The sequence below is a fragment of the Nanorana parkeri genome, unplaced genomic scaffold (assembly GCF_000935625.1).
Source record: "Nanorana parkeri isolate BGI_ZX_2015 unplaced genomic scaffold, ASM93562v1 scaffold790, whole genome shotgun sequence".
In the NCBI taxonomy this organism is placed as follows: Eukaryota; Metazoa; Chordata; class Amphibia; order Anura; family Dicroglossidae; genus Nanorana; species Nanorana parkeri.
Window position 1 is genome coordinate 582,604 of NW_017307058.1, and position 27,582 is coordinate 610,185.

The 27,582-nt window shown below is 40.9% G+C and overlaps 1 protein-coding gene across 4 annotated transcripts in view; it reads left to right on the top strand.

The window, feature by feature from the left end:
- The window catches only part of GNAO1 (G protein subunit alpha o1), a 217,089-nt gene that overhangs the window by 131,246 nt on the left and 58,261 nt on the right, over positions 1-27,582 (top strand). The window contains exons 4-5 of one of the 4 annotated variants that reach the window (XM_018564874.1): positions 1,806-1,826; positions 12,318-12,336. The exons of 2 other annotated variants lie outside the window; for them this stretch is intronic. In XM_018564874.1, the coding sequence (XP_018420376.1) occupies positions 1,806-1,826; positions 12,318-12,336 (40 nt within the window). Of the gene's footprint in view, positions 1-1,805; positions 1,827-12,317; positions 12,337-22,013; positions 22,045-27,582 lie in introns of all 4 variants that reach the window. One more of the 4 variants, XM_018564873.1, reaches the window with a different exon arrangement.

Here is a 27,582-nt window from a genome sequence, read left to right on the forward strand (position 1 = left end):
ACCGTGCAATTAACGCGTGGACCCGGTGGGAACAGGCCCTAAAGTTGAACTTCGTGCTGAAGCTAGCTCTGATAAGAAGTATAGTAGGTGCAGATGGCTGCTGGTTTGAATAAAAATCATACTTTGCTACAAGCTGGCTCTTACACAAAGCTCTGTATTTCCAGTGCTGTGGGGATGAAAAACTGTGGTTACGACAGTGGAGGGTTCCGGTCGCGTAACTGATCCCTCCTCTCCTGTATTTTTTCACAGAATAGAAGGTGTTCTGTAAATGTAGGAGGGGTGCAACATGATCTCACCTCCTCCATTCATAGAACCCATTGTACACTTTACACCTTAGGTGACTACATTAGTTTTCTTTTTTTTCCAGGCTTTTTTCCCCCCCTTAAGTTCACCAGTTAATCTTGGGAATAGAGCGCTTACTGTACCTTGGTGGCTATGTATCTCTGGAGGGAGCCATGCTTGGGCTGGACTTCAAGCATATCTGCCTTTGTTCATCTCTCTTACTTTAGGGCTGATTGGATTCGCTTACAGAAGAAAGATAACATTGCTTGTGCCATCTGTTCTCACAGGAAGTGACAAAGACACTGCATTTCTGGCAAGATCAGAAGGTAACTTCTATACTTGCTAAAAATGTTCTAAGCTTAAAAAGAAAACAAATACAACCACCTCATCTAAAGACTGGTAAGCCACAATATATTACTTTTTCGTTTTTGAGTTTATCTTTTTACAATTTTTTTTATTGGGTTGACTTGGTATATCCAAGCATTATCGGTATAAAAATCAAAAGCCATGAGTAAACTTTGAGGCATATGGATTCAGCACCGTCTACAGGCCCTCAACACCATTGCAGGAATATGTTGGAACCAATCTGCAGAGAGGCTTCTCTTACGTTTTTATTGCTTTTGGGTGTCGGGAAGTGGTTGATAAGAAAAAATATAGCTACTTATTTAAATTGCCAGCCAGCATGTCATTCGTTGAAGTAAGCTGATTGTGCTTCTTTTACAGGGGCTCATTGGGTGTGCTGAGCAGACTCAATACTATGTGCTTTAGCTGTGTTTCCTCCACGATGTGTCACTTTAGATTTTATGCTCTGGCACTCTGTACCTTTCATGTGGCTTTACATTAATGGTGACAGTGGTAATTGATTTTCATTTTATATGCATGGATTTTCTAGGAGGCAATTCCCTGAACTTGTATGGTATAAGATGTGGCGTTGGGCTTCTTCTGTGAGTCCATGGCTGACCATACACTGTTTGTTCTGATTCACAGGAAAGGCTTGAGTAATCTCCTTTTGTTGAAGGAGGCAATTTTCAGCCACAGCAGGAGATTTCTCCACCCTTGATGTTTAGGATTTTTTATATTCCGCCTTTGAGGCTATCCAAGAAAAAAAAAAATCTGCTAGTTTATGGCCAGCTCAAAAGGCTGTCATGTTATGCGCACTAGCAAATGCTTTCCCTGCTCACAGCTGGTCATGCTGTAAAAAGAATGTGAAAATGGCAAGGATATAAGGCAGTAACCCAGAGGATCGAATGAGAAATTCCTTCTGATGCCAATAGTCAAGGTAAAGTAGTGGTAATAGCCCAATTTTACAAACTTGTCCTATTAGTTTCCACTTCTTAACCACTGGTTGGAGCATTTCCATTCAGCATAATATAGCCAGATAAGGGGAACACAGGTCAGCCATTAAATTGCTAGCCATTTCTAGAAGTATGAGGAGAGGATATCCATAAGAAAAGCATGTAGAGGCTCTGTATTAGATGCTCTCCCTGGTGGCCCCCACTAGCAAGTTAGGTTGCTCCCCCGAGGTCGATGGTCAGTTAATATCTGCTCCATTTATCAAGAAACTTACCTGTGGTTCCTGAGGAAGCGCTAAACCGAACCACGTCGAACCGTCAGTGGTTCTTAATGAGAGATTAACTAAATTAAGGAAATTGAAGCCTGTTTTACGAAATTGGTTATACCAGAGCAACGACCTATAATAATGTGGAACATAACCATGTTTATTCAGTATGCACTGATTTAGGAAATATTCATTTTAATAATGCGAATAAATAAACTCTATTCTTTTATATATGTAGTATGAGGTTTTTCAATGATGCCTAAAAACCCCACAATTAATCTTGTGGGTATAGTGCAGCATTCTCCAGAGAACACACTGCAGGACATCTCTAGCTTTCACTATTCTATCTGAATATTTCTAAAAAAAAACCAAAAATAAACCAAAACAAAAAAACCATATGTGAAGCCATACACTGCATGTTGTGGAGAGGTTAAACTGGGGCCTGTTTTAAATGGGCCCCGTTAACTTCATACAGAGCTATGTGAACTGGAGTCAGGGAACAGGGATGGTCTCTTCTCTGAATCATCCAGCAGTCTCTGGAAATTTGGTCTATTAATTGTGTCTTCATCAACAGGAGATAAATGTATATACTCTGTACAAGATAGAAGTAAAGAACTTGCAGACAGCAGACGAAAAGCGGCTAACTTAAAATGGTAGCTATGAAATAATAATTTGCAATAAAGAAAATAAAACATCATTTTGAAAAGTTAAATATGAACATAGTAAAAAAGGGAAAATGAACATTACTGTACACTTCCTTTAAAACATTTTTGATCTCCAATGTCCAGTTGCTATTGTCCCGATCCAGCAGTTATCCAATTTCTGTTTTTAGCTTGTCCAGTGTTTTTTACCTGTAACATCAAAAATGACTTTCACTAGTATATCCACCTTGACAAAACTAACACAGCACTGCTGATGTCCAGCTGACCCAATTGAGATAATGGTCCTTTCAGTTGATATTTGCCATGGGCCTACTTTTGTCCTGTCCTGATTGTAGATCTAAGCTGACCCATAACTTTCAGCACACTTTGGGGGCTTCGAATGTTGTCCTTTTTATAGAATGCCCTTCATGGAGTTTTACAGGATCATACGAACCGCAATATTTTTTGTTAACGTTTCACACTGCAGCCCAGTATTGTAGTAATGGAGGCAAAGGATAAAAGGGCCGTAAAATAAAATAAAAATGAATCCTTCTATATCATTATTCATTAGTGGACATTTTATTCATTTCGCCACACAGCAAGGCAGTGTAAACAGGAGCAATGACACAGATTTACCATTACATCCAGATTAATAAAGTCCACCCTCTGCTACTTAGAAGTAGCATTGCACCACTATAAATCATGGTCTTGACCACCACTTAGTGTTTTTGTGTCTTAATTGTCAAACTTGCAAATTAATTGCTAAATCTATAGCATTCTATTGATGATTCTATTGACAATGTCATTATTTAGTACTGGTAAAATATGAAGCGCAAAGACCAATATCCCATTTTAGCCAACTTCTAGCTTTCACTACTGGTGTATACAGACAGTCCCCGAGTTACAAACATCCGACTTACATACGACCCCTACTTACTAACGGAGGCTATTACTGTACAGCAGGGGGTCCCAGGCTGCAGCCAAAGTGTACTGCGCACCGTTCCAGTAGTTATAATGCAACCATACTCGTGCCGATGAGCAGTGCCTGCCTTTTTGAATCTGGTTCATAGTACTGTACGTACATTACAGGAAGTTGGCTCTTGTTAGACGTGCAGTTGAGGGGTGCCCGCCTCTTCTTCCGGGACACTGTGAGGTTTTTACTGCTTTCTGAATCCTCATTAGAAAGATTTGTCCTTGAGACAACAGGAAGTGAGAGGAAATCTACCCCTAGGAAGGGAAATTTACTCCTGTAAGAGTTATCATGGAAAAAAGGTGTCTCCACTGAAGCTTTATCACCAATCCTTGTTTCCACAACAACACAAAATTTTCCAAATCCAATTTTCACAGGGACAAAGTGATGTGAAATCTTCTGAACAGGGGCACACACAGCAAAACAAACTTTACAGGGGGTTAACCCTTCCCTATGCTATCCAAAACTAAAATAAAAACGTTTGGCTGGAGTTGCACTTAAAAAATGTACCTGTTCCAACTTGCATACAAATTCAACTTAAGAACAAACCTACAGTTCCCATCTTGTTCGTAACCTGGGGACTGCCTATACAAAGTGTATGCAGAAATATTGGAGCCATTTTTCCATTTTCGGATTATGCATTCGTTGGCTAACTATGCATGGCGATAAATTGGAAGAGGCTGAAAGCCAAACATTCACTATCACATACTGTAATTAAACAGAAGGCTCGTATCGGGCTATCTCGATGAAACCTGTTTTTCCGTATAAGAGGTTGAAATAGTTTCTGGCTTGTTTGTAGTACATGCTGGGGGTACGTCCCTTCGTTCTCTCTAGGGACAGAATCCGATAAGCACCAGTTGACCTCATGGGCAGAGCAGGAAGGTTAATCAGCAAAGTAAAATTGCAAAAATGAATTGCAAAAGAAGCATATGCTGATTAATCTGGAGACCTCACATCTGTTCCACAAGTCCAGCACCCCTCGGGCAGCGTGTTTTATCCTTGGGACAGACAAAATACAGATTGCCACTGCGAAATGCTTTGCAACATATGGAATGCCACTATTTATTATGTCCCAAGATGTCGCCGCCCTGGAATCAGCATGCAGGCGACTCCTACTCATTTGCATACAGGTGGCTAGGGTTTTGCAGTTCTCCCTTCCTGGCAAATGGGGACATGAAGGCTGACTAGGCAGTACTTGAATACATCATGCACTAGGAGCTGTGTATATGAGTTGTGAGAACATGACTGGTTCTCTTTACATTACATAGTGGTGTGCTGAATGAAACTTTAAAATTCAAAGGCATATACAAAATCTAAATAAAATTCTGTGCTTAAAGCAGGTAAACTGCTAAATACTAAACCTCCTCATGTATCACTTCTCCCTCCCTTATAGATTGTAAGCCCTCGGGGCAGGGTCCTCACCATCTTGTCTTGAATTGTATCGTGATTGTAATGTCTTCCTTATATTGCATATATTGCTATATAAATACTATGTAATAATAATACATACCCACCGGCCACTTTATTAGGTACACTTTGCTAGTACCGGTTTGGACCCCCTTTTGCCTTTAAACTGCCTTAATTCTTTGTGGCATAGATTCAACAAGGTGTTGGAAACATTTTTCTGAGATTTTGGTCCATATTGACATGATAGCATCACGCAGTTGCTGCAGATTTGTCGGCTGCACATCCATGATGCGAATCTCCCATTCTACCTTTATCCCAAAGGTGCCCTATTGGATTGAGATCTGGTGACTGTGAAGGCCATTGGAGTACAGTGAACTCATTGTCATGTTCAAGAAACCAGTTTGAGATGATGTGAGTTTTGTGACATTTTTCCAGTGTGGCATTATCCTGCCGGTAGTAGCCATTATGGGTACACTGTAGTCATATAGGGATGGACACGGTCAGCAACAATACTCTGATATGACGTGGCGTTTAAACGATGCTCGATTGGTACTAAGGAGCCCAATATGTGCCAAGAAAATATCCCCCCACACCATTACACCACCACCAGCCTGAACCATTGATGCAAGGCAGGATGGATCCATGCTTTCATGTTGACGCCGAATTCTGACCTGACCATATGAATGACGCAGCTAAAATCGAGACTCATCAGACCGGGCAATGTTTTTCCAATCTTCTACAGTATTGTCCAGTTTTGGGGAGCCTGTGTGAATTGTAGCCTCAGTTTCATCTTCTGCTGACGGGAATGGCACCCGTGTGGTCTTCTGCTGCTGTAGCCCATCTGCTTCAAGGTTTGATGTATTGTGCATTCAGAGATGGTATTCTACATACCTTGGTTGTAACGAGTAGTTATTTGAGTTACTGTTGCCTTTCTATCATCTGGAACCAGTCTGCCCATTCTCCTCTGACATCAACAAGGCATTTTTGCCCAGACAACTGCCGCTCACTGGATATTTTCTCTTTTTCGGACCATTCTCTGTAAACCCTAGAGATGATCAAAAGACACAAAGCGCTAGAGTGAAGTTGGTAGAAAACTTTTAGTGAGTGATGCCGGGATTAGGTTTTAGCACAGGTGTATTCCCCGCGGGTCTATTAATAAAGTGGCCGGTGAGTGTATATTAAATATATGGGGGCTGATTTACTTGCCAAGGTATTTGTCCATCCAGTCCTCGGATTTACACAGCCAAATGCAAAGCTGCTATACTACAAAGCCCTGTCTTTCAGCTCAGGAGACATGAGTTTTTTATTCTGCTGCAGTACAGTACTATTTACATTTCTTCTTCCTCCCCCAGCCTGTGAGTGGTTAGTGTACGGAGAAACATCTGACTGGCTCAGTTAATCCCTCTGTCAATCTGCTCTTCCCTTCTATCGGCATGCTTTTTGCACTGCAGCATAGCTGCTTTTGCTGCTTCTCCCAATTTGAGCTTTGCTGTACAGAGATACCAAATCAAATTCAAGTTCTTGTATTGGCTTCTATATTAAAGACACATTTAAGAATATTAATGAATACAAAGCTGCATTAATTTGTGTTATTTATATTTGCCTGGAGTTCAGCTTTAATAAATGTGAATATCAGTATTGGGATGTGTGTCATGGGAAATCAGATTTCAGCTTATAGCAGCCAGGACAATAATTGGATATTTTTATTGGTCACTATGGGTTCCTTCCCATTGCACTCTGCATCTTGCGTTAATTAAAATACCGATATTTAAAGGTGTATTAAAGTCCCAGCATATGCTATCTTGGTATAAAATCAGCATTGTAATAGGAATACAAGTTATAGTTTTTAATAAGGCAATGAAAGCTTACTTGAATGTATTGAGTGCTGCCTTCTGTCTGCCCTTCACTTTTATCAACTTCCTGGATTGCCGGTGTGCTTTGCATTTCTTCACTTTATGTTAGACAATCTAAATTACTACTAGAGGTGCACTGAAATGGAAATTTTAAAAACGAAATTAAAAAAAATGTCAGGCCGAAACCGATACCGAAAATGTTTTTTATTTTTTCAATTGCTCTCCTCTCTGACACGGCTGATCGAGCGGTGTAGAGAGGAGAGCCCAGCCTCCTGTGACAGCGCTGTCTCCGCCCCCACACCGCTCTGCCAGACTGTGATAGGCGGCTGAGCGGTGTGGGAGGAGAGACGCCGGCCGCTCACAGCGCTCTCGTCCTGCAGCGCTCGGCCGGCTGTCACTTTCTTTTCTCCCCGCTGGAACCGCGCCCAGCGGGGAGAAACGAAACCAGGGATGCGCCAATGTATCGGCCGAAACATGGCTCTTTCGGCATTACGCCAAAAGTGCCATTTTCGGCCGATATGTTTCGGCGCAGATATATCGGTGCATCCCTAATTACTACATATCCCATCATGCATTGCTTCCAGCAAGAAATGAGAATGTTACATTTGTGTCAGTGCATTAAGGAAGTACATCCTATAGGCATCTTCAATAAGTAAGATAACATTCTTCTAGGCTTATATGGTTATTAGGAGTGGGATAGAACTTATGAAAATCCAATATAGAAATATACATTTATTTGTAGTTTTTGATCATAGATACCCTGTAGTACTACTTTAAAGAGTATTTGTTTTTTTACCTTAATGCATTCTCTGCATTAGGGTAACAAATGCCCAGCTACCTTTCCATATCCCCCACCTCTAAACACTTGCCTATGGTCCACATTCACTGCCCCCGGTCCCCTAGACGATCTGCGCTGTTTCCCCCAAAGTTCCAGGTTGTAAAGGAGGGATCCCGAGGCCACTGAGAACACAGCATCAATAGGCTGCTGAACCTGTCTGTCAAATTACTGTGAGGAGGAGGGAATAGGGGCGTGGCTTATTGAGAGCTTTGTGGTTTGGTGGACGCACACAGCTCCGTTCACGGCCGGGAGCGTGCATGCATGGGAGTCTCCTTGGCAACGTGGTAGGCAAAGGCGACACCCGTAAACAGGAAGGGATGGCCGCTGTGCATGATCTAAAGAAAATAAATGAAATGGGGCAGTAAAAAAAAAAAAACGTAACTGTGGATATTCCCCAAGAAAATGCAAAAAAAAAAAAAAAAGTTTAATATCACTATGCGGTTTGAAAAGTTCAGTAACCAATCCGATTTAAAAAAACTGATACAGGATAGTAGAATAACAGGATGAAGGCAACAGAATTAGGGCTGCAACTAAATATTTTCATCGATTAGTTGGCCAATTATTTTTTTCGATTAATTGGATAAAAATAAATACCATCCTTAATTTAAGGTAAAATATACAAATGCAGTGTTATAAACATACATTTTCCCTCAGAATAAAACTGCATGCAGAACTTTTCGCAATCGCACTGCACCGGAATGCACGGCATTGCGGTACCATGCGGGCGATCACACTGTGGGTGGGATGCGTGTTTGGGGTGCCATTGAAATGAATGGCACTGCAATGCACAGCCTGCAGCACAATTTGTCGGGCCGAAAACTTTTTTTCCTACTTAAAAAAAAAAAAAATTGTATTGTAAGCACATGGCGCTTGAATAGCTTCAGCCAGGGAATGACAGCTGCCAGTGGCAAGATTCCACAGACGGCAGCTGAAAGTAAATACAGCAGGTAGTGGGCTGGTGTAATAGTCAGCCTGCTATTGGCCATTTCAAATTGTAATAGCCAATAGCAGGCTGGCTATTGCACCCACCCGGTGCTTGCCGTGCCCTCCTCCAAGCATGGAGGAGAGAGCTAGGGGATCCAGCCAACTAATTGTTAATGAGAATAGTTGACAGCTAATCTCATTATTGATTTATTATTGATTAGTTGGTTGCAGCCCTAAATGGGATACGCTTGTGATCTGAACAGCTCTGATATTACAAATTGGTTTATTTAGACTGGCTTCTTATGTAATGTACTTCGTTTAGAGATCTTTGATCTGATTGAGGACATTAGTTTTTAGAGGCTTCCTGCATTAGTACTTCTTTTTTTTTTGTCATTTTTTTGTCATTTGTGATCCATAACCACCAATCACAAGTAACCTCCACTGTTCTGCCTATAGAAAGGAGCTATCTGATTGGCTCCAGCATTGTATTGGAATATTTTCTGTGTTATTAAATAGCATCCATGTCTGACTCGAGTCACTGAAAAAGCTGCAGACCACTGATCCAGCATTAAAGGCAATGCACAATGCGATTTCGTTCTTCCTGCAGTTCCCTAGCAACTGTGTCTGTCCTTACAGAAGCTCCCGTGGGTTTCACCCAAAATAGCACTCTTATCCAGTGATGGCACGAGGATGCCACTCCTAGGGCCTCGTTCTTAGATCCTTCATAAAAACCCCACATTCCCACTAGCCACTTTGTCTTGCCTGCTGTTCATCACGGCTACCATCAGCTTTCTATGACAGCTCTTCCAAAATGATATCCGTATAATAGGAGCTTTTGCTACACCGGGGTCAGAGGAAGTAATGGATCTGCTGTGAAATAAAGCCTAATTAATTCAGATTTTATAGAAAGCAGCCTGTGTTTTCGACCTATAAAAACATCTAGCCATAAAGCCGCATAGCAAGATAGATTTTTTAGAATGGTAATTCTATTATGCTAAATGATGGCTGCAGCATGTTCCAGTCCTTTCTTTCAATTGCCATAAACCAGAAATATAATTCATATTTCAAAATAGCTGATGAATGCAGACTAAAGGAAGAGTCTAGCATTTCTAAAGAAAAATAGCAGCTAATTCATGCACTTAGCATGGCAAGCTCATGAATCATCTCCATATTTGGATGCTTTTGAGACATAAAATTGCTTTAATCTGATGTTTACTTTTTCTTTTTAATTACATACCTTATTTTAGACCCATTGATATCATCACTGTGTCTCTGTGCTTATTTAGGCAATTCAGATCATGGCTGGTTGGGAGGGGCTGGCAGGAGGTTGTACGTAGCTTCCTGAAGACATTACAGCACCATGCATCAGCATTCCTCAAGTATTTAGCATGCAGTGGGCTGGATCTTGGGAGGACTTATGCAAATATTAAAAGGCTTTGATGGGTGGATGTCTATCTCGAAGAATGGGTCTTCCTAGCATGCGGACCACCCTAGCTAACTCCCACATGTGATGCTGAGTCTTCATGATTGAAATAATTGATTTACAGTACAGGAGAGGGACCTGTACAACTGTGCAAGACTGAAGGGAAGGTTGGAGGTCAGCTTCAACAATATAAACTTTCTATAGTTTTACAAGATATAGATGACTTAAAAGAAAATGTGAAGCAAACAAGACATTAAAAAATAAAAGCGTAAGGAAAAAGACGTTTGCCCGTTTCTGCTTTTTGTTTTTGGATGCACTCTTTGCGAGAAAAGATGTTATTTTACAGAATTGGGATCTGTAACATGTATTATCGCTTCTCGGCCTTTTGGCTAAGATCAAGTGTAGTATCTGTTCTTATCAGTTTTCGGTGGGGAAAAGAACCGTCCTTGCAGGGGATGGTTACTTAGTACTCGCTGGAGTCTAGAGCGTGTGGGGCGGCTTCCTGTGAGAGGGGAACCGCTCAGTACATGGCTTTCTGACTGAACAGATGCGAAGCTTGGTCTGGCTCGAGGGTTCGGGGGTGGCAGAAGCCCGTGGTGACCACGGGCTTCGGAAAAAAAAAACATGTATTGAGGCCGGTCTTCACTGAATCACATTTTACTCATGTGTTTTTGACATCAAACTAGGTATTGTAGACTATGGCATTCAGCCTAATGGTAGTCCTTTCCCTTTCAACGTAGGCATCGTTCACGTTTGCTGAGAACTGATTTGTTAATGTTGACATAAGAATGCTTGCAGATAACTATTTAAAATAAAGTCCAGTTTCACTTACCTGGTTTTAGGTATGTTTACTGGCATTTTACCCTGAGTAGAGGTCTCATTTAAAGGCTTATAGGAGAACTATGAGGTGAATGATTTCCACTCATCCTCATAGTTAGAGCCGACCTGTGACAAAGAAGCTGTTGCAGGTTGACTCTATCGATCGGGAAGTGAGCAGAAACATACACCGATCTGCTCACTTCACGATTGCCTCCCTGCAGTGAGCGGTGACCGTCAGGGGAGGGGGTGGGCCAGCTGTCACTCACGCAGCTGTGTGGATCTCAACAGTATTGCTGGGATCCGTACCAGCTGCAGCGCTCTCAGTATATCACGGCACGTGATATATTGAGTTTGGGTCACGGGAGGACGCTAGTATATAATCTTCCTGTGACCATAAAGAGAACTATGGGGGAAAACACTTACCCCATAGTTCTCTTTTAAGTGGTTGACTAACATTTTTCAAAAAAAGAAAAATCACCTGCTGCATCAGAATGGTGGAAATATATGTAACAGGCTGGAAGAGGCAAGGTGTTATATTACTGGCTCTGCAAGAACAGGCCTTTCTGTTCCTGTACTTTTCTAGAAGGAGCTTGTGACCTGTCACTGATTGCAGAAGAGTCGGGGAGGACATGCAGCAGAATTTTCTTGGCCAACCGGGAGTTTGTAGGTGGGTAAAAGGGAATATATATGAAGCTGTTCACAAGGCTTGGTCCTCAAGGGTGTGTTGATGAACTCTTGGGTTAGGCGTGGTCATCAGAAGTGTATTGAAGAGGTCTTGTTAGCAGCTACTTTTGTTCTTTGGAAGAGTCTATGGCCAACAGCACATTTAGTTCTCTGATTGCAAGAACAGACCAGGCAACCAACACCAAGAATAGGTGATGACTGGGAAGCACCATAAGCTTCTTAGTGCTCTTGTGGGCATTTTTCTGAGATCTAAAGCTACGAAGAAGGAACACTGCTGATGGGCATCAGGTAAAGCTACTTCAAGACTGCTCTTACCCTGCAGAATACATTTGCTAACAAAGCGAAGTAAACCTCAACGTTCCCGGACGGTCCTGTGTGAGTGATATTCTATTCCCATAAAAGAACCTGTGAGAGAGTGAAAAGTTTTGTTGAGGAGAGACGTAAGAGAGGTAAATGGATAATCTGCAGTTGTTTTAGGGTGGTATAGGAGACCACTTAGTTAAACACAAACTACAGAGACATGGGTCATAACGTTTGTCTCCTGTAGAATGCAGGTCCGCCTCCAGTGAAGTGTGAGTTTTGGTCTTTTAGGGAACTAGGATGATGTTTCACTGGGTCCTGGCATTGGGTCAAGTGAGGGAAGCCATGTCACTTCATAGATATCAGCTGAAGGTGGGAGCACATGCCTGCGTATGCTACCAGGCACAGGTACTGGATGATGAGTGTGCCACCCCATCCTCATTTCTGATTGATCTCTTGCTGTTACAGATATACATGGATAAGGGTTATTAATTACAGCATTGCAAAGTGTAGGAGTTGTATACAAAGTGCAGTAATTTTTTAGCAGCCAATTAATGCTCACTTTGCTGACTTCAGTCCAGTAAAAGATACATTCTTGTTGGTTCCTTCAGGTTTCAGCACCTTGCAGATAGTCTTTGTCTCATTGTCCTAGCCTGATAAATTATATTTATATATTATGTTGAAAGTAGTTGTGCCAAGACAGGCTAAGTATGCATGTATATGGATATAACTGGGCGTTTTTTAGAATATGGCATGAATTAGAATGGTTGACACTATGGATAAATTGTTAAACACCATTGTTTTCCTTAATCATGTATAAACCTCGCATTCCATCCTTCACCACTGTAACCACTATGTCATTCAACAAGAATGACGATGTGCCCATTATACAGGGCAGCCATTCATCTGCCAGTGTACTGGATCTCCTCCCCTGGGGCCTCTAGGCTTGTACAACATTTTCTGTTCCCTGCCAAGTATGTATCCTGACAACATCCTTGTTTTAATTGAACAGGATATGCCTCGCCCTCTACAGACACACTGGGGCGCCACTCTCTCTCCAAGAGGGCATCTCTTACTTTGGAAAACAAAAGGGTTTAGCCTATCCTGTGCCAGGCAAGCGCATCATCCTGTCGCCATCTGTCATGCCTTCCCTATTGCCAGATGTCTTAAGGAAGTGGAAATACTTGGAGTCTTTTATGTTTCTACGTGCAAACTGATAGGGATTTTTTTTTTTTTCCTTTTTGATTTTATCAGTTAAGCCAGAGATCCTAAATCCATTATTCCATCCTAGCATTACTGAAGAATACAATAACATATTGTCATATACACCAGGTGTAAAGACGTAACCCTTGAGGAACAGTCTTGCGTAATAGATCTAAAAACCAACATCAAAGTTCAACCAAATATAAAACGGTATAAATTTCCTGCCTTTTATATTCATTCTCTAGAAATGTATCAGTAATGGAAAAAAAAACCTGAAGATCAGGTTTCAAATAAAAGAAAGGGGGATCCTAATCTATGTACCCTAGAAAGTGGTTATACAAATTTTATTATAATAAATGCACAGCACAGAAAGTACCCAACTGGGTTAGCCTTGAATGTTCTAGTATAGTACAAATAATGGGAAAGAAAAGCCAGAAGTGCCTAATAGAATCAAGATTTCTTGATAAAGCCAACACTTGCAAATATAACTGTAGAGTCTTAATATGGGTAAAGCCAGCCATACAGCCGGTAGAATTTCATTTGAAAAAATTCAATAGACTATAGTAATGAACAAAAGGAGCAGGATGGACATTTTTTCACAGGTGAACTAAATCCTAACAGTGTATGTGGTTTATATGCAGGGAACTCCATTAAATTCCAAAATCGAATGGTAAAATTAAACAAAATTTCAGGTATCAAATGGCATTATCAAATGTTCTGACAACATTTTTTGGATGAATGTGCGAAAACCTACAAGTGTAGACCAGCTTAAGTGATGAGGAGACTGTCGGGTTACATGTGTTGTTAGAATGTGAGTTTTATTGTTAAGGTTTGTCTACGGTGATGAAGGTTAAAACATTTTCCGCCTCACAAAACAAGTCCATGCACTGTAAACCACATGCTAGTAAATATGGCTAATATGAAAAATGGGCAGAACAGCAAGAGGAGAAACTTAAACTCCATATAGTTAGACATCCTTTTGAAGATGAAATATACATTTACTCAAGCACATCTGCAGAAGTAATCTGTCACACTTGCAAACCATTTTCAAAGCGCTTTAGAGGTTTTTGGGTAGATGCCATATTCATAATTGGTGAAGGAACTACTCTGGATGCACGTGACGAATCCCTATGTTCCTGTGCAGGTAAGAGCTGGAATAGGCATCTGTTCATCCCTGATATAAGTTTTGGGGAGTGATGATTTCTTCACACACATGAACAGCAATCTTAGAGCAGACCTTCACCCCGGAAATGAACTTCCTCTCATATGATTCCTTCCTCCCTCCTAATAAAATTGCAGATATGCTTTAATGTATTGTAAATACATTTACTGTTTTTTCTTTAATACTGCCACTTCCTGATTCGTCACCTAGGCAAGAATGATGTAGGTGGGCCACCCCATGCCTCTTGGATTCTGCACGTAACACATCCCTGGAGGGTGTCACGGGTTTCTGGCAGGTGTTTGGGACCTGGCAGAGACTTGTTGCATGTCTATGCATGTGCTGTATCTCGTTCATGTGCATGCGTGTGTCTCTGCGGAGTCAATTACCTGGCAAAGACCCGCAGGATCTTGCGCACGGGTGCAAATGCTGCAGGAATCTGTCAGATATATGGGACCTGGCAAAGACTTTCAACCTTGTCTGCACATGCATGAAGTCTCCCAAAACAGGTTTCTCAAGATGGTGTGAAAGGAGAGCAATGCAAGGTAGGGATGCACAGATACCCAGTATTTGGGAGAGTACTCGTACTCGCCCAGATTCTCCGATACCTTCACCGATACCGGAAATTCGCGGGAGAATTCCTTTGAGGGAACTTGGAGCTGGCTTCCCGGCCAATTAGGAAGCTGGGTGGCAGGTAATGACCAGCCTCCTGGCTTCCTGATTGGGTGGAAAGCCAGCTCCATGCTGATTGTTCGGGAAGCCGACTCCATGTTAGCGGAAGTATCGGTACTCGGTATCGACGAGTAACAAAATATAAATATTGGTGCTTGATACCGAAAAAACTGTAACGGTGCATCCCTAGTGCAAGGAGAACAGCTTCCAGGAAGACAATGTTGGACTTCATGGACTTCTTTTTTTCATAAAAATCATAAAAGGACACTTAATAGTGAGGGGGAGATTCCTCATCCAAATTAATCCGAAGCCAGAAACAGTAATGTGGCTTTACTAGTCCTAGCACTTTTTTTTTTTTACACCCCCCACCCTTTTTTTTAACTTGGTCAACCTGCCCAGGCACACACTGCGCATTTATGGTCAAAATGCTCATTCACTGTACAATCTCTGTGGGCAACCACTTGTCACACTAGGGTAGGACATTTAGCATATGGGAAGATTTTTTGTAGTCCACAGAAATAACTAAAAATGATAACATTGTTTTTAAGGTTCCAGTGCACTATTGTCAGTACACTACAGTTCACTGAAATTCTGGCAGGATCAACTGATTGATGTTTCTGTTGGACCAAATAATGAAAGAAGTTTACTGTCGGGGTTTACGTAAACTTTAAGATGGTTATGTGGCTTATGTCATTGTGAATAAAGCATCACGTGATCATACCTATGGTGAGATTTTTATTATATTTGCCATGATGAAATAAAGGTACAGTTGTGACATAGGATATTTTAGACCTCCAAGAACCATCAACAAGCTGCAGCTTGTTATAATTAACATGTTACCTTTAGTAGCTGCTTATATTGCAATTGGATAAACTCATAATATAGTGGCCATATCAAGCTGGAACTGAAATTCAGATCGCTTTCACAGTGGCGGCCATCATCAGGATACAAAGAAACAGAAATCCAAAGGTGGATTTTGGACCACAGATTGTGGATCAGAAGGCAACATGCTGCCAAGGCATTGCTCCAAATGAAGCTATAGTAGACGAGAGCTAGTAGTAGCGTGGTTTAGTTTTAGAGACCTGTACAAAGTGGTAATTTAGTAATAGTCCCGTTTTAGTCCTTTGTCCACCCTCCCAGGCCCAAATACCCAGCTCACTTCTGTCCAATTTTGTCTTTTAGCTCTGCACCCGCAAGTACAGTAAATGGGAAATTCAGTATGTGGTAAGGTGCTATGCATAGAGTGGTGCCGAGGCTACCCCAGCCACAAGGCAATAATTAGTTCCAGGCTTTAGTAGTTAGGTCCAGCCTGCATAACCCTCCATCCCACCCTCCTATCCCTCTTCTTCATCCATGCATCTGCTGTAGTTCATTCCTTCATGTCACTTTCCAACCCCCACATTATTAATGTTCATAAATGTGTGTTTTTCATGAAATATAATAAAGCAGAGACATCAGGTGCCGGCATTTCATCAATCTCCAGTCAAGTGAGCAAATGCAAAGTGAAGGCTGCGTTTGCAGGTTGAGCTTCAAACAGCCATGACTGTAGCTTTCTGTATATATACAGGACTGCAGTGCTTCTTCATCATAATCGTATATCTTGTGTATCCTGTGATGTGGAGGGCACACAAATCATACATAAAGTCGGCTGTCTGGTTGCCATTTTGCATTCATTCACAACATTTAATCATATTGCGTGCATTTTTATGTATCAGCTGCGCAATTTTGTGTTTTATCAGTGTACACTGTAGGAATAGACACATGGAGGTGTTTCACAATCAACCCAATCAAAATATATTTTTATTTATTTTAAACGTTCTGTTATGTCCATGAAAATTTTAAGGGATCTGATAATTGGTTATTATAGAAAACATTTAGGGGTCTGTTTATAAGGGGTTCGCAGAGCGAATGTTTATGGACCTCTGTATTTTACAGCATTTGGGTATTATTTTCGAAGAACGTTTGCCGTATTTGTAATGCAGTGTCTGATGGGTGAATCTTTTTTGCAATTAGGCTCTCTCTAGTATGCTGATGGGTGAATCTGGTTTGTCTTAAAATTACAGGAAACCTTGTTTGTAATTGGAGTCTCCAGTTTGCAGTTGGGTGAATTTTAGTTGAATTGAAATGTGATGGGCAAATTCTCTTTGAAAATGATCGGCAAGTAGGGTGAATCAGAGAGACCCCAATTACAAACAAGATTCACCGCCACATAGTACATGTGGCAAATGATAGCCAAAGGCTGTAAAATACAGGCAGAAGAATGTCCATCAAACTTTTACTGTGCATAACCTTTATACATCTGGGCCTGTGTGTCTTATCTATGCCTCTTGTGTCAGTGAGTTTTCTATAAAATTCTCTGTTTTCTAATAGCTTAGTGCAACAAATCCAAAATATAGTGCAACAAATCCAAAATAACATATTTACCAGTTTATTTCCGTATACCATAGAAGCTGATTGCACTTGATTGCTGTCATTTTACTTCGGCTTGCCCTGTATTATTAAGTGCCCAATTTAGTTATTACTAACATTTTAGTTTTGTGGGGTTGCTAGTGAATTGAGTCATGCTGCCTTCTGCCTTTGTTGGAAATCATTGGCAAAATATTTTCCGTAGGAATGTTCAGATCTGCCCTAATATCAATAAAGAGAAGAATAAAGAGTTATTGGGGTTCATTTACTAAAGGTAAATAAGCTGTTCACTTTGCAGGGTCATTTTCTTTATGCTTGATGAATGAAGTGAAGCTCTGCTGACTTCCATCATCCAATCATTTGTAAGCAAAATTACCTTTTTAAGATTTTCCTTGCATGTGATTGGGTATTCTTTGCAAAGTGAAATTTTAACACATTTAATATATAAATATATATATATATATAACACATAAGGAAAATTCCCATGCAAAGTAAAAATTCCCTTGCACTGGTTTAGGGATGCACCGATATTAGTATCGGTATCAATGCTGAGTATTTGGACAAGTGCTCCGATGCCTAACTTGATACTTCCATTATCAGGAAGCTGGGCAGCGAGTCATTACACGCTGCCCAGCTTCTTGATTGGCCGGATAGCTGGATCCGTGCTTGAGGGACCATGGAGCCGGCTTCCTGGCCAATCAGCAGGCCGGGCAGCACGTAATGACTAGCTTCCCGGCTTTCTGATTGGTCAGGAAGCCGGCTTTCTGATTGGTCAGGAAGCTGGCCAATCAGAAAGCTGGGCGCTGTGTACTGACGTGGCACCCGGCTTTCTGTTTGGCGGGAAGCTGGCATCATGCTCCCTCGTCACCTCATGACGAGGGAGCATGGAGCCGGCTTCCCGGCCAATCAGGAAGCTGAGCGCTGCGTCATTACACGGCACCCGGCTTCCTGATTGGCCAGAAAGCCGGCTCCATGTTTTCTCGTCACTTAGTAACGAGATGCATGGAGACGGCTTCCCTACTAATCAGGAAGCCAGGTGGCGAGTCATTACACGCCACCTGGCTTCCTTAATGGGACTTCCGGTATCTGTATTCGGTATCGGCGAGTACCGGAAAAAAAAATCCGTACTCGATACCGAAAAACTGGTATTGGTGCATCCATACACTGGTTATTGGTTTTCGTGAATCAACCACAATGGGTCTAGAGTTTCCAAAATGGGATTTAACCCCCTTTGCCAACCTAGAAAAAAAAATTGTGTTGGGTTGAGTTTTCTGTTATATAAGCCCCATCATAATGTGTTGGATGAACAAATACCTTTTCTGCAGTCAGGTTGATTGCTAAAGGCAAACCGAACGTTCTTTTAGTTGGCCACATAGTCCAGTTAAATGATTCTATTTTCATTGTTTCTGATTATCCTTCTAGTCTCTGGGTTAATAAAGAAAGTGCTGTGTTTGCTGGATAGATTACTTCATCAGTATGACTGAAAGAGAGACTCAGCCTTGGTATTTATGTCAAAAAGCCAACGGCTGCATTTCCTGAAACACCGCACAATCAAGTTATTTATGGAATAGAAAAACATGGAAAAAGCGCACTGGAAATGCATTTTCTGCCTTGTAGTTTGATGCTGTTGCTGCATAGTTGGCAATGGGATCAATATAAAAGAACAAATAAAACTTTTCTACTGAAAATATTCTATGTGCAAATATAGGAAGATCCCTTACATCTCTTTGTTTTCATTCATCATACTTCAACTTAAAGTCAGGGCACATTTTTTTCATTGTCCATCTGCATGAACCTTACCCTTAATCAATGTGTCTTGGGGCCTACTCACCTTGTCCATTTTGCTGCAAAAGTCTTGCATTTTGCTGCATGAAAATGCCTGTCATGAAGAAATCCCACTCTTTCCTTTGTGTCTTGTTCAGTTTAGTTGGAAAGACGAAGGGAAACTCTATGTGCCCATTCACACCTACATATGTGTACTGCGTGCACACGGGACAGTGTAAATCCAACCGTAGATTTTACATTATTTCTGCAGACGTTATTTAATGTATAATTAAAGCCTCCAGAATATTAACAGAAACCTGTTAATATTTTAGAGGACAAATTTATGGTACTTTCACAATGTACTCTTATGAGTGAAGGCTTTAAGTGCACATGCCAGAGTTATTTTCTACCAAACTGTTTTACCTTGATACCTTGATGTAAGTCTTCAGATAATGTAGGGCTGTTACTGATTTTAAATTTTCATGTTCGATTAATATAAATTGTTTTTAATCGATTAATTTTGATTAATTATAATGCACATACAGATCCAACTACATTGGCCTATACACATACAGCACAGCAATGAAGTCATAAAATGAACTAGGATCACGCTAATCCAGCATGTTATTAATCTCACGTGCCCCACTAAATATGGCCGCCGCTTGAGTCGAGCAACTCAGAATAATAACGTGCTGGATTAGTGTGATCCTAGTTCATTTTATTACTTCATTGCTGTGCTGTATGTGTATAGGCCAATGCCTTGGCTGGCGCTCATGCAGAAAGTTTCTTGGGCAAACCTCTTAGTTGTAACGAAACCGGAAGTCAGGCAGTCGCAGAACTCGATAAGTGTCGACAGATCACTGGTGATCGATCGAAAGTTCGAACTTATCGAGTTCTGGGACCGCTTGACTTCTGCTTTCGTTACAACTAAGAGGTTTGCACAAAAAAGTTCTTCTGCACGAGCGCCATCCGTGGAATTGCTCTATACACATACACCAGCAATGAAGTAATAAAATGAACTAGGATCACAGTAATCCAGCACGTTATTCATCTGAGTTGCCCCACGCAAGCGGCGGCCATATTGAGTGGAGCACCTGCGATAAATAACGTGCTGGATTACTGTGATCCTAGTTCATTTTATTACTTTATTGCTGTGGTCTATGTGTATAGGGCAATGCCGTGGCTGGCGCTCGTGCAGAAGAACTTTCTTAGGCAAACCTCGAAGTTCTAAGGAAACCGGAAGTCAGGCGGTCCCAGAACTCGATAAGTTGGGACTATCGATAGAACACCGGCCCAAACCTCATAATGAAGGACTTAATTAACCTTTCTGCATGAAAGACATTTTAATAACTTTTGTGCAGAGAATTTTCTAGGTGATGGGTAAATGTGCTAAAGAAGCCATTTATACATAAGAAGTGCAGTTGCAGGAAAATATATTTTCTAATACAAACCAACTTGCAATAGAAACAATGCTGTTGTATACACTAAAGACTAATTTCCATTCCGTTTTGCCTTGACACAGAATTATAAGCACCTAGATCACAATATCTCACCAGTGCGATAAAAAGTGCATCATAAGTACAAAGTTATTATAAGAACAAAACAGAACTGTAGCAATTATATTACCCGGTAGATCTGACACTATGTTGGCTTTTGTTCTATAAAGCAATGAGGTTGAGATAAACAGCCTTAGTTCCCATACCTGTCATAGATTACTATACGTTCAAAACCTAATGAAGAGAAGGGGGGAGGAGTCGGGTGACGTCACGGACATCGACGTCACCGGACTCCTCCCCCTTCCCTTTGTTAGCCGACGTAGCCACTTGGGGAAGGGGGGAGGAGTCTCCGACGGAACTCCCGGAAGCCGGCGTAGAGGTAAGTACCGATCAAAATAATTTGAATCGATCAAAGAAATGAATGATTAATCGAGGAATTAATCGTTAATTTCCGCAGCCCTAAGATAATGATAACCAGCACGTTGGCAAGGATTCAGAAATTAAAAATACTGCCATACAGGTGGCGATATACCCTACCATACAGGATCTACGATCTGTTGCCCTGTGTCCTTCCATGAACGAGAGAGGAGTAACAAATACTAGCATATAAAAAATAAAGCCGAGTACAAGGTATCAAAATTAGAATTTTTTTGAATCTTTAGGGAAAAACATTGGGAACCTCTTGCACTACTGTGCAGAGAGATCAGAAACACTGGTTTGTTATGTATAAAGTGGAAACCTTTAAAAATATGACAGAGATTCATGAGACACTATTAATGTATTCCATACGTTTGCATTTTGCTGGTTAACAATGATACCTAGTTGTAATATGTATGTTGTCTGTTCATACATCAGTGTCAATCTATATTTGAGCATCTCTGTTCTTTATAGAGATATAGACTCTATTTAGAGTCTTAATTACAAAATTAACAAACCGTACCTGCATGTTTTATGTGTACAGAAAATTTAAGCTTTCCAGCATGTTGAGCTGGCAGACTATCAGAAATCCCATGATGTGTAGAACTACTAAAAATAGTATAGTCTGAAAAAGCCAGAGAATCATACCGGTCGCTGGAACACACCCTTTTTGTGGTTTCTATTTGATGCTTTTCCTTCTCTAAGCTTGTGGGGTTTTTTTTGTTTCCTTTCCCTATTCATTTTTCACACGTATTCCGCTGGGCTCAGGCGGCTGGGAGATGAAATGTTGCCATGGTAACGAAGCTCATTAATTGAGCTTCTCTTGAGTCTGCACCCAAGTGCTTTTCTGGTGACAAGGACATAGAGGCCTGGTATTTAGTTCCATGTCAGGCCGGTAGCCTACAGGTTTCAGATTAGTTATATATATATATATATATCAGATGTTTAGTTATTTACTTATCCAGATATGAAGATGGCTCCATAACTGCACCACGCAGTCTACAGCACATGCTGCTATCCTTTTATTTAATAACATTGCCTTTTGATAAGAACTGAACTAAAAAAAAGGCTAGCAAAGGGCAGGGGCTTGACCCCAGTATTGCTTGTAGGCTCTCTGCAACTGTTCCTCTTTACATTACTGACCTATCATGCCCTTTTCTGCTCCGTTTCTCTGTGTGTATGCTGCCATCTTATCAGAGGCAGGGCTTTGCTTCCTCATGTCAGAGCTGTTTACCTGATGACTGGTTGGGGAATATTTAAGAAGCACTAGGAGAGGGTAAGAAATTACAGATCCACAGAATGAATTAAGTTGGAGCAGGGAGATGCTAACATTGCAAGTTCTCAGTTACAGCTTTTTCCCCACCAAAGATAATCGAGAGCAGCACAGTAGTGACATCACTAAATTTTACTCCAAATCTTGCAAGACTAGCAGTCGGTGACATCACACTAGCAGATATACAGCTATAAGTCTGTAGACACAGAAAATGCATCATTTTTACAGAGTAATTTATTAGAAAGGTAAATTTTTCAGGTTACTTGGGAACAATTACCATTTATAGATGACTGAGTCTTGCACTCTGTACCTTTCCTGACCCCTTCACTTTCCTGACCCCTTCACTTTCCTGACCCCCTTCACTTTCCTGACCCCCTTCACTTTCCTGACCCCCTTCACTTTCCTGACCCCCTTCACTTTCCTGACCCCCTTCACTTTCCTGACCCCCTTCACTTTCCTGACCCCCTTCACTTTCCTGACCCCCTTCACTTTCCTGACCCCCTTCACTTTCCTGACCCCCTTCACTTTCCTGACCCCCTTCACTTTCACCTGTCCCCCTTTACTTCCCTGACCCCCTTCACTTTCCTGACCCCCTTCACTTTCCTGACCCCCTTCACTTTCCTGACCCCTTCACTTTCTTCCAGCTGCCAGCTCAATTTGCTTAGAGTAGTGTGAGGCGTGGTTTGTTCACAATGGATAATGGTGCCACATGTGTGTGTGTGTGTTGGATATATAGTTACATAGTTACATAGTATTTGGGGTTGAATAAAGACATAAGTCCATCAAGTCCAACCCTTATAGGTCCGCGCATCATCTCTTTCTTAGGAGTACTTGTACCCCTGTATATTACGGTCCCTCAGGAAATCATCCAAGAGTTTCTTGAACAATTCCACACTCCTGGCTGAAATCACTGCCGATGGCAGTGAGTTCCAGACCCTAACCGCTCTTACCGTGAAGAACCCCCTTCGTCCCTTGTGCTGGAATTTGTTTTCCACCAATTTTAGGTGGTGGCCTCTAGTTTTTGTAATGGAGTTAATCATAAAGAGTTTATTGCCAATGTTGCTGTCGCCATTGGACATCTTGTACATGAAAATCATATCCCCCCTTAATCTCCTTACTTCCAACGTGAACATGTTTAAATTTATGAGCCTTGTCTCATAGCTCTGGTCCTCCATTCCCCTAATTAGTTTAGTTGCCCTCCGCTGGACATAATAATTAACATTGCCACCAGTGAAGATGGGGAAAGGGGTTTATGTGTAGTTGTAAACACAATGCCAATGTAATTATAAACACTAATACTCTGTTACATTAGAGATTGTAAGGCTACTACTGGGAGTCACTGTTAGTAGAGGGCAGCAGGTAAGCAGGAGCTTAGTTCTGAGAGATTGACTCGAACGACTCTACTGCTTCTGCTGTGAACTTTTAGGATGCATTGCTCCATAGTGCTTGCCACTACAGAGATGAGTGACTTCTTTTTAAAGCTAATTTGCTGCTTATGAATGTGTAACTACTTTAACATATATAGCCATATGATAGGTTCACTTTAAGTTAACCAGTAAACCGTGTGACTTAAACTCCAAACTAATGGCTAATACACTACAACACTATACTACTGACAGTAATCTATATTTGGTGCAGTCTGTGTTGCTGACCATTTAAGCAAGGAGATGTAATTGTAAAACTTAAGTACACACAGCTGTAGCTTTCTTTCATGACTTTAAACATTCTTCTAGCCTGTTGGACAAGTGTGTGTTTTGCACATTCACTTTAGTGATCAAATCAGGAGAATTGTCTGCTTTTGATTCTTCTGAATATTTGCATGTAGATGTGTCTGATTTTGACAAAATCATGCAATTTAGGAATCCTATTGGATTCCTAATTAAATATTGGATGCCTTTTGGCATGTTTCTTTGCAGAACAGGCAAATATTTTTACATATATTCAGGAGAATAAAAAAAAAAAAATAGCAGTTTGCCAATTGACCTGGTTTTCAGGCTCATTCAGTCGTGACAAATTTGATAAACCTTTTTTTTTAGGATAATATCGCTTCCAATGCAATCAAAGTGCTTGGATTTTATTATCAGACTGGTGTGTGTGTGTATACAGTCATGGCCCAGAATATTGGCACCCCTGCATTTGTCAGATAATGCACCACTTTGCGCAGAAAATTGTTGCAATTACAAATGTTTCTGCATTCTCATGTTTATTTCTTTTGTTTGTATTGGTATGACACAAAAAGTGGACAAAAAAAAGCCAAATCTGAAACATTCTAAACAAAACCCAAAAAATGAACTGGACAAAATTATTGGTACCCTCGATTCATATTTCTTAGCATCGCCCTTGGAAAAAAACTGAAATTAATTGTTTCCTGTAACCATCAATGAGTTTCTTACATCTACTTCAGGAATGTTGGACCACTCTTCTTTCGCCGACTGCTCCAGGTCTCTCAGATTGGAAGGGTTCCTTTTCCCAAATGCTTTTTTGAAATCTCCAGGTGCTCTATGGGATTCAGATCTGGACTCATTGCTGGCCAGTCCAGTACTCTCCAGCGCTTTGTCTGAACCCATTTCTGGGTTGCTTTTTGACGTGTGCTTTGGGTCATTGTCGTGCTGTAAGACCCATGACGGAGACCCAACTTTCTGGCACTGGGCCCTACATTGCACCCCAGAATTCTTTGTTAGTCTTCAGATTTCATAATACCATGCACACAGTCAAGAAATCCAGTGCCTGAAGCAGCAAAGCAACCCCAAAACATCAGTGAACCTCCACCATGTGTGACTGTAGGGACTGGATTGTTTTCTTTAAAGGCCTCATTTCTTTTTCTGAATACAGTAGAATGATGGGCTGCAGCAAAAAGCTGTCATTTTGTTTCGTCTGTCCACAGCACATTCTCCCAAAAGGATTTTGGCTTCCCCAGGTAAGTTTTGGCAAACTCCAATCTGGCTTTTTTATGTTTCTGTGTGTCAGCAGTGGGGGTCCTCTTGGGTCTCCTACCATAGCGTCCCTTTTCATTCAGAAGGCGACGTATAGTGCAAGCTGACACAGTCGTACCCTGTCCCTGAAGGTCAGCTTGAATTTGTCTGGAAGTTGATTGAGGGTCTTTATCTACCATTCCAACAATCCTTTGTTTCAATCTGTGATCAGTTGTTCGATTTCGTTCACATCCAGGGAGATTAGCTACAGTGCCATGAGCTGTAAACTTCTTGACAATATTGTGCACAGTAGACACAGGAACATTAAGATCTCTGGAGATTGTTCATGCTTTTCCACAACAACTTGGAATGCAATTATTTCTTGGACTTTGGAGAAGGTGCCAATAATTTTGTCCAGTCCATTTTTGGAGTTTTGCATGGAATGTGTCAGATTTGGCTTTTTTTTTCTCTCCACTTTTATTGTGTCATACCAATACAAACTAAAGAAATAAACATGAGAATGCTTAAACGTTTGTAATTGCAGCAATTTTCTGCACAAAGTGGTGCATTATCTGACAAATGCAGGCGTGCCGATATTTTTGGCCATGACTGTATATGTGTAAATAAATAAATACAAATGTTATACTACATGTATTATACACTATACCAATAGACTCCGCAAATGCTGTAAGACCCAGCTTTCCAAGGGACCAGTACAGGCTTGTTCCTTAAGTAGACATTATGGACACAGTTATCAGATATACGGATGCATAATTTAGAAACGTTTTAGTATGCTGCATATTTGTAAACTAGTGGACTGTTTTAAAGGACCGCCTATACTTTGGAAGCTCTCCCCAAAAAAGCAGAGGACTAGTCATCAATATTGCATATAGGCTCCCTGCAGTTGCTCTTTTCCCATGACTGCCTTACCATGCCTTGTTCTGCACTGTGTCTCTGTGTAGAGGTGACCATCTTGGTAGAGGAGCAGGGCTTTCCTTTCTCATGTCCGAATTGTCCCACCTGACAACTGGTGATTTGATGTGCATAACACACACATGTATGTGTCACCAGTTTTTTGTGCTGGATGCGTGTTCCATGCATGCTGGATGCATCCGACTCATGGTCACTGTGATAGCCTATGATTGACTATCATAGTGACGACTAGCTGTAAAGCCCTCCCTATTATCCTCTGTGAGGACAAAGAGATGCAAAGGACAAAGAGTAGCCGCAAAGTCATGTACCATTTGTATCGTGATAGCCACAAATATATGTACAGTTTTACTAGCACATGCCAAAGTTGCAAAACTAGTTTCAGGCGTTACGAAATTAAGCCGCAGAACGGAAATGCCTAGGCACATTCGTGTTCGGTAGTGCACTGCTTGTTTACAGGAGGGTTTTGAGACCACAAGTAACATTTTTAGGGTACGGCTTAGGTATTTCTTATAAGATGGCAAATCCTAACTTTGAGTTCAGGTCAGCTTTAGGATGGAGGCTACGGAACCAGGGGACTCTATAAAGGTTTTACATTTTGGTGATTTGATCTTTTATATGATATAACTCTCAATCGTTTCATTTGTATTTGCCCTGTATCATGTGGCTTTTCATTCTCCTACTTATTTATTATTCTGCTGCATTACCAATTGTATAATGGTGCTTAGTGATACCGTCATTTATAAATGAATGTGTACAGTAAAAAAATTACACCACCTGCTGCAGATAATAAGCATTTTTTAGATGTCAGCTTGGAGCTCCATTAAAGTACTTTGCACGCCGGCATTCTTGTGTATTTTTAAGAACTCTTTTATTATTCTAATTTACATTTATGATACATATCTTTTCCTCTTAGTCAGTTCTCCATTATAATTATCTTTTCATTGGCCTGTCTTTGCCTGTTATGATTATACCTGGCAATGTCATTATTATTTCTTTTGGTCTTCATATATGGGTTTCTTTATTTTAAACATAAAGGTTATTCTTGCTGCTGTAAAATACTCATGGTTTGTGTCACATATCCATTAAGTTTCCGAGGTGGAAATGAGGGAAGATTTCTAAATGTTTAGGTAAAAATAAAATTTAGGCAAACCCTTACTATATCTACTGTCATACACCTATCATTACAGATAGAATAGAAAACAAATAGGAAAAAAAGGGTTTTATAGAGAGGCATAAACCGATGCATATAAAAAATATCAAAATATATTATGCATACAAATAAATGCAATAAAATATATCCAATTGATGCAATATACAAATAAATTCCTAAAAATACAAGAAGCATATGCCCCATGTATATGAACTCAGGCCTAATGTTGATAGTGAGATAACCATGATAACAGACATTACACTGATGCAATATCCCAATACATTTCCAACATGATACATCCTTGCTGGTAGGACGGGCATATAGATATCAATTGATGGATACATTGTCCAGATAGAATAACAGATAATCTGTGCCAAGTTTTCAGATGACACCCACAACTGGCAGTGTCAAAGGCTTACTGCAAAAAAAACAAAGTGTGACGGAAGCACTGGAAACTCCTCTTTAGCTAGGATAGGGTGCTTGAGAAACTGTAGTAAT